At 44.8% G+C, this 7865-nt stretch overlaps 1 protein-coding gene across 1 annotated transcript; it reads left to right on the top strand.

Moving 5' to 3' along the window:
- Nucleotides 1-4293: 4293 nt before the first annotated feature.
- Nucleotides 4294-5705, top strand: LOC147654980 (uncharacterized). The gene is given in 1 exon segment (XM_086875212.1): nt 4294-5705. A coding segment is annotated over 1 exon segment (1368 nt). The 5' UTR covers nt 4294-4337.
- The last annotated feature ends 2160 nt before the right edge of the window (nt 5706-7865 follow it).

Here is a 7865-nt window from a genome sequence, read left to right as displayed (position 1 = left end):
TTCCCAAATCCCAATACACCCCAAACCCCTTCCCCTTGGTTTGAAGAAGTAAAACCAAGTTCCCTTCCTTCTTTTGGAAAAAATTAGGGGGAGATGTTGTAGTTGATAGCCTGAAATGTATCTTTTCCCATCTTTTATTTGTGATCCTCCCCCCACCCCCAGCTTCTCTTTTTCCTAATTGTTTACCTGGCGTCAAGTTCCCATGGTTACTGAAGTTTCTCTCCTCAGCCCCACGGTGAGAGGCCGGATAGAGTAAAGAGAGGACCCCGCTGGCATTTCCAGCTGCTTGAAGTTTCTTTAGCCCAGGAAAGCACGGGGTTGAGAGAAGAGAACCCTTCTTTCCAACACGGAAGTTTGTAACTTTGTTGTTCCTGTCCCAGAATGTCTCTGAGCTATGGAAGCTGTGAGGGCATGCTTACCTTGCCTTCCCTTTCTTTCCCCCCTGGGTTGCCAGGAAACCAAGCCCCCCCCCTCTCTCCTCCTCTGCCCCTCTGTGGAGAATACTCCTACACCTTTGTGGGCATTTGAAGAAGCTGGTGTCTGTTATTTCTTATCTTGGTGTGTGTAACCTTGATTTGTAGAAAGTTTGTAAGATGTACTAACTGAGAAAAATAATTGGTTCTCTCTCTGATGTTCCCTCCCTCCGAGAAACCCTGTTAAAAGAGACCCCCCAGACCCCAAATCCTTGGTCTCTCGTCCCTTGGATTCCCCTTCACAGAAATAAACTGTGGAATGCAAACCAGAGAGAGAGTCCCCCCCTGATTTCTTTACTCGCTCTATAGACTTGAATTCTTGAAGAAAATCAGTGAATCTCACAAACATATGCTGGCTCAAAACTCGAGTGAAGAGAAACCTCATCACTGAGCTAGCTGGGTCACACTCAGGAAGATCGAGTCATCTGGCAACCGCAGAAGCGATTCAGACTTGTAACTTCTAAAGCTTTTTGTTTCAGATCTGACCGCTGGACTGTCGTGGAAGTAGATTTGCAGGATAATTCACAAGACCTGGCTGGACTGGATAGTAGGTATTTTGTTATTGGAGACACAGCGCACACACACCAATAGAGATTGAGGTGGCTCCCATGACAATCACGGGAGACCTAACACACCTCACTCTCTTAGCTTGGTGCCCCCAACCACCTTTCTATATAGACAAAGGGCAGGTAATAGCCCAGGTAATCCCTGTTCCAACAGAAGTCCCAGTAGATGACAAAGCACCGGGAGTTTACTGGGCAGAAGTAGTGGGTGAAAACAAGCCAATTATAGGATGCAATTTAACACATAAATCAGAACATCTCCATGTAGAAGGGTTAATTGACACTGGGGCAGATGTGACCATCATACTGGAAAAGGTGTGGCCCTCACACTGGGAACTACAACCAGTGGCAGGAAAAATACAGGGTGTTGGAGGGATGAAACTGGCAAAAATTGCTAGGGATATTGTACAGATCGAAGGTCCGGACAGTAGGATAGCTAGTGTCCGACCTTTTGTAATTGACTACAAGTGCCCCCTGTGGGGGAAGAGATACCATGTTGCAGTGGGGGGTAAAACTCACTATTCCTGAGACACCTCAGGATTTTTGATAGGGGCCACTGTAGAGCGTCCTGTCCAAAAATTATCTTGGCTAGATAATGATCCAATTTGGGTGAACCAGTGGCCTCTCAGCAAACAAAAACCTGGGGCACTAGAAAAATTAGTGGAAGAAGAATTGGCTAAGGGACACATAGTAGAAACAACCAGCCCTTGGAATTCCCCGGTGTTTGTAATAAAAAAGCCAGGGAAAGATAAATGGCGTCTCCTTCAAGACTTAAGAGAAATAAACAAAAAAATACAAAACATGGGATCTCTCCAACCAGGAATGCCCTCCCCAACCATGCTACCACAAGATTGGCTACTAGCAGTACTGGATATTAAAGACTGCTTTTTTCAAATTCCCCTGCATCCAGAGGATGCACCAAGGTTTGCCTTTTCCATTCCTACCATTAACAGGGAAACTCCAATGAAATGGTACCACTGGACAGTATTACCTCAGGGGATGAAAGCCAGCCCCTTCATCTGCCAGTGGTATGTGGGGTCATTGCTGTCCTCAGTGCGTGCTGAAAAGAGAGAGGCTATCATTTTGCATGATATGGACGACATTTTAATATGCTGTCCCAATAACAACATACTGAAAGATACCCTTGACCTAGTGGTTAAAGTTTTAACCTCTGCTGGATTCCAATTGCAGGAAGACAAAGTTCAAAGGATGCCACCTTGGAAATACCTGGGCCTGCAAATTACAGCATGGACTGTTGTTCCACAAAAATTGGAAATTATTGGGAATCCTAAAACTCTAGCAGATCTTCATTCTCTATGCAGATCACTAAACTAGGTCAGACCCTGGCTAGGTCTCACCAATGAGGACCTGAGCCCCCTACTCAATTTATTAAAAGGGGAGAGAGAGTTACTGTCTCCCAGGGTGCTGACTCCTGAAGCAAAAATTGTAATTGAAAAGGCACAAAAGGCCTTGACAGAAAGACAGGCACACCGCTTCAAACCTGAGCTGCCTTTCAAATTTATTGTCCTGGGAAAATTGCCACACCTACATGGGTTAATATTCCAATGGGCCGAAGGGCAGAGAGACCCACTCTTAATAACAGAATGGGTTTTCCTCTCCCATCAAAGACCCAAGACTATCACCAAGCCACAAGAGCTGATGGCTCAGCTGATTCAAAAGGCCAGGGTAAGGCTGCGGGAACTGGCAGGTTGTGACTTTATGTGTATTCACCTCCCAGTCAGGCTCTCTGGAGAAGGGAAAAACTCCCCTGAGAGACTGACCAAAGAGATGTTTGAGCATCTGCTACAGAGCAATGCTAACCTCCAGTTAGCTCTGGACAGCTATAGTGGGCAAATTTCAGTTCATGCACCATCACACAAAATGTTTCATGAGGAATTCCATCTCATTCCTCGTGAGAAAAGGAGCCGGAGGCCACTCAAAGCTCTCACAGTGTTCACTGATGCATCTGGGACATCCAACAAGTCGGTGATGACTTGGAGAAATCCACAGACTCAGCTTTGGGAAGCTGATGTTGAGTTTGTAGAGGGGTCACCCCAGATAGCTGAACTAGCTGCGGTCGTGAGAGCCTTTGAAAAATTTTCAGAACCAATTAATTTAGTTACTGACTCAGCCTACGTAGCAGGAGTGGTGTCCAGAGCGGAACAGGCAGTTCTCAAAGACATTGAGAATGAACATCTCTTTAGATTGCTTTCAAAACTGATTTACTTGGTCTCGAATAGAGAGCAACCTTTCTATGTGATGCATATAAGATCGCACACCCCATTGCCAGGTGAAATCGCTGAGGGGAACCGGAAGGCTGATTCCCTTGCTGCCCCAGCCGAAAAGGTATGTCTCCCTGATGTGTTTCAGCAGGCAAAAATAAGTCACCAGCAATATCATCAAAATGTGCCAGGACTGATCCGTCAGTTCCAGCTGACACGGAATCAGGCCAAAGCCATCGTGGCTACCTGTCCCAATTGTCAGCTCCAGGCAGTGCCATCATTAGGCATCGGAGTTAATCCCAGAGGCCAAGAGCTGTGAGGTGTGGCAAACAGATATCACTCACATCCCCAGTTTTGGTCGCCTTAAGTATGTACATGTGAGTATTGATACATACTCAGGAGCAGTGTATGCCTCTGCTCATGCAGGAGAAAAGTCTGTGCATGCTAAACAACACTTAGTACAGGCCTTTTCCGTATTGGGAATCCCTAAAGAAATTAAAACAAATAATGGCCCAGCATATAAATCCAAGGAGTTCCTGGAATTTGTCCAGCAGTGGGGAGTGGAACATAAAACTGGCATCCCCCGCTCCCCCACAGGTCAGGCTGTAATTGAGCGTACACACCAGACGCTCAAACAAGTCCTAGCCAGGCAAGGTAGCGAGGCAGTGTGGATGTCTCCCCAACAGAAACTCTGTAAAGCTCTGTTTACCATTAACTTCCTAAACTGCTCATTTGAAAACATGAATCCTCCTGTAACTCGGCATTTTAACAGTAGTGATCAGTTTAAATTGTCACAGCATCCACCGGTGTTAATCAGGGACCCTGAAACTTGGCAAACCAAGGGTCCCTATGAACTTGTCACCTGGGGGTGAGGTTACGCGTGTGTATCCACCCCTTCAGGCCCCCGGTGGATCCCTCAGAAATGGGTAAAACCTTTTGTTCCAAAGAATCCAGCACCAGCAAGAAGAGAAGAGAAGCAAGTGGCTGTCGCTTCCAAAAGAAGACGCTGCTGAAGAGAGCAAGAAGAAACCTCTCTAGCCTCTGACCTGCATACTGTAACTGTGAATATGTTTTAAAGAATGTCTGTTTCCTTTTTTTTAGAAATAACCTACCTCTTACTCAAATCCATGATGAGCCTTAACCCTGCTGTCATCCTGCTCGCACTGAGCAGCCTGACAGCAGCCTGGATCGTCTCACAGCCATGCCAAAATGTCTGGGTGACCCTGGCACAAACAATCCAACAGGAAAACATATGTCTATTGACCGCAGCAGCAAAAAATCCTGTGTCTACCTGCCTGGTAGGAATTTCCTTGCAGCATGATGAATTCACACACAGCTTTAGTACACTGACTCCTGAGGCAGATAATAAACTACACAGCACTCATGTAGAAGCAGAGTTAAGAAACCCAGTTGAGGAGTGGCTACCCCATTTTCCTAAGGCAACCCAGGAACCCCAGGAGTTAGAGTTGCTGGGTTCCTCCCCAGCATCATACTGTGTACACTTTAGGGTCAGTCCTCCAACTCATAAAGAAACATTCCACCATATAGTACAACATCAAGAAGAGTTCACAGCAAAAAGGTGGTGCCGTGTACTAAGCTACATCAAAGTGCACTCTTCAGCTCATACACATCCCAAAAGCCTCCCCAAAGGACTGTTCCTCATTTGTGGGGACCATGCATGGGCAGGAATTCCATCCCGTCTCCTCGGAGGGCCGTGTACCATAGGGCGTCTATTGCTGTTAGCGCCCAATCAAACATTAATTGGCGAGTGGACCCATAAAAACAATTTGACAAAAAAAATTCAAAAGAGAAGTGCTACAAAATGAAAATATGAAAATTGTGACTCAGAAATTTTCCATTGGTCAAAATCAAAAAGGATTGCTGCATCCATTTTCCTTCCCTGGGTAGCTGCAGCTAAGGCTCTAGGTGAATTGGGACACCTAGAATGCTGGGTAGTAAAACAAGCGAATTTAACATCCAATGCCATAAGTGCCCTCCTAGAAGATGAGGAAATTACCAGGCAGGCGACACTTCAAAACCGTGCTGCAATAGACTTTCTCCTATTGCTCCACGGGCATGAGTGCCAGGAGTTTGAAGGTCTTTGCTGTATGGATCTAACATCGAAAGCTCCTAACATCCATGCCACACTCCGAGAGATGAAAAGCATGATCGGACAAGTCAAGCAAGAAGCTGATGACTGGTTCAATGGACTGTTTAAAAACTGGGGACTCTCGGGGTGGTGGGCTTCAGTAGTGAAAACTATTCTGTCACTGCTAGTCATTGTTTTGCTGACGGTGTTAGTGTTTGGAGTGCTAAGCAAAATACTGTACAGAAGCATAGTTAAGCTAATCTCAACTACCTCGGATGTCAACCATATAGAGTTGGCAGACCGGAGTAACCCTCACCAGCCTGCAAATGGGGATTGGTGGGCCACTTCGGGTCAGTAAGTAGTATAAGCTCATTACCTTTCATTTAATTACATATGTTAAAGTAGGGGCACTTCTTGAACTCTGTCAGGCTTGGTGCTGCAACCACTGCCCTGGGGAGCCTGTTTCAGTGTCCAACCACCCTCTGGGTGAAGAACCATTTTCTAACACCCAATTTAAACCTCCCCTGATACAACTTCAGGCCATTCTCTCAGGTCCTGTCACTTGTCATCATAGATTTTTGGCCAGTGTCTAGTGAGCTCTTACTATTAAAAGTTATTATCTGACACCATAGAGATCACCAGAGAAGCCAGAATCTCAGGTGTTGAAGTACCATGTAGAAAACCGAAAATATAAATCTAACAGGGAGCATGAACTTTGAGCAACATACAAACCAGACAAAAAGCCTCAGGGAGGGAAAAGCTTGTTTGACCATCACGAGGTACCCATTTAACACACAGCAGTAAGATAGCTTGAGGCTACTCTACCAATAGCACTACTCAGGGCATGATGCATTTATGTGCATGTGTCTATGTGGTTCTCAGCAAATCACAGCTGGGTACATCCTGTCAAGAGAAATAGACCATGAGGACAGGACTGACACACCAAAGCTCATGGGAGCTTCCAGCAACATGGGACGCATTTGTCTTGGCTTCCACTGCTGTAAACCAGTAGTAGTTTCATGGACCTTCAGAGTTACTCTGCTGTAAAGAAGTATGTGAGCAGAATCAAATGTACTCTGTAGATTTGCCCAAGTCCCTCAGTAAGCACTTTAAAAACAGCTTACAATTTTGCTGCCTCAATTTTTGAGTGTCTTGGTGTCTTAAAAGGCACTAAAAATAAAGAGCCAAAATTACAGGTTACTTTGCACAACTGGGACCTCAGTTTCTCTGTACTAAGTTCTGCTGTTCCTTGGATTTAGAATTGAAGCATGGAGTTAGTTTCTTGAACAATACAAAGCTGCAGAAAACTTTCATTAGATGAGAGCTGAGTTGCAGTGTCTGTGTCTCAGGTCACTGAGGTCAGAAGATAACAATTCTTTGGCCTGATAATGACACAGACTTGTGCCAAACAGAAGTAACCTCATTGTTAAGTGGAATTGCAGAACTATGATAAATTATTCAGATCTACTGCATGTTAGTATGTACACTGAACCACCAGTTTTCTTCATATGCCTGAGTTCAAAGGAATCTGATATTAGGCATCACAACAGGCAAATGGAAAAGCCACATGAGACACCACTGTCAATAATCAACAAACCAGAAAGCATGGGAAAATACACATGAACTCGTTCATCCAATGAAAATAAGACCAGTCAGCTTTCTTTTAATTTAGGAACATGCTGTTCCTAAACAGCATGCCTGGGGCTTGCAAGGGCAGGGAAGGGAGAGAGGGTCAGCTCTCCATAGGACTGACCCAGGTTTGAAAATTCACAGCAACTGAAGTGCTGGAAACCAAGCTTCCCACACATCCTTCCTCTAAGTGTCAGGAAATATTATCCCCTGATATATTATCCCCTGAATATTACCCCCTGATTGCTCAATCTTTAAGTCAGATGGCTGGCCTGGAGGGACTAGATGGGTTTCTTGGATGCCATCGGACCTTAAGGGAATTTTATATCAATGAAAGAAGATGGAGCAAACCCAAACAGTTTTGGAGATCCCTTCAAGATGCTATTAAACTCTTGATGAGCTTCCCTGTCAGTGAAGTACAGTAAGTTCACCTCATATCTGTACTTGGCAAGAAAAATTTTTGTCACTGATTTTCAGGATGAACAGAACTACACATAAGCCCAACTAAAACAAACAGCAGTGATAGCAGCAGACAAGTGATATGGTGTGGTAAAGCCACTAGGATATCCAGGGAATTTGCTTACTCAGCTCTGTGAAACCATGAGACCTCACTTTGTAACACATAATATAGACTTTTAAAACCTCAGGGTTACACTGTCATAAGCTGTAACAGGCAATAACTTTCTCTTCCACAAAACAAAACTGAAAAGATGCCTGCCTTGTCCATATTGTGTTTTTTCTATCTTGCTTCCAGGTTAAGTCCATCCACAGATGAACTACCAATTTCCTGGCTGGTATAATCTCATCCAAATTCAAGGATGCTAAAAGCTATATATTGTCACTGGAACTGAATTTACGTCCTGCCAAATCAGTATTTCTCTTCCCATTT

This window comes from Cyanistes caeruleus, chromosome 2 (assembly GCF_971803275.1).
Source record: "Cyanistes caeruleus chromosome 2, bCyaCae1.hap1.1, whole genome shotgun sequence".
Taxonomy (NCBI): domain Eukaryota; kingdom Metazoa; phylum Chordata; class Aves; order Passeriformes; family Paridae; genus Cyanistes; species Cyanistes caeruleus.
Note: the sequence above shows the minus strand (reverse complement) of the source record. Positions and strands in the feature narration are given on the sequence as shown.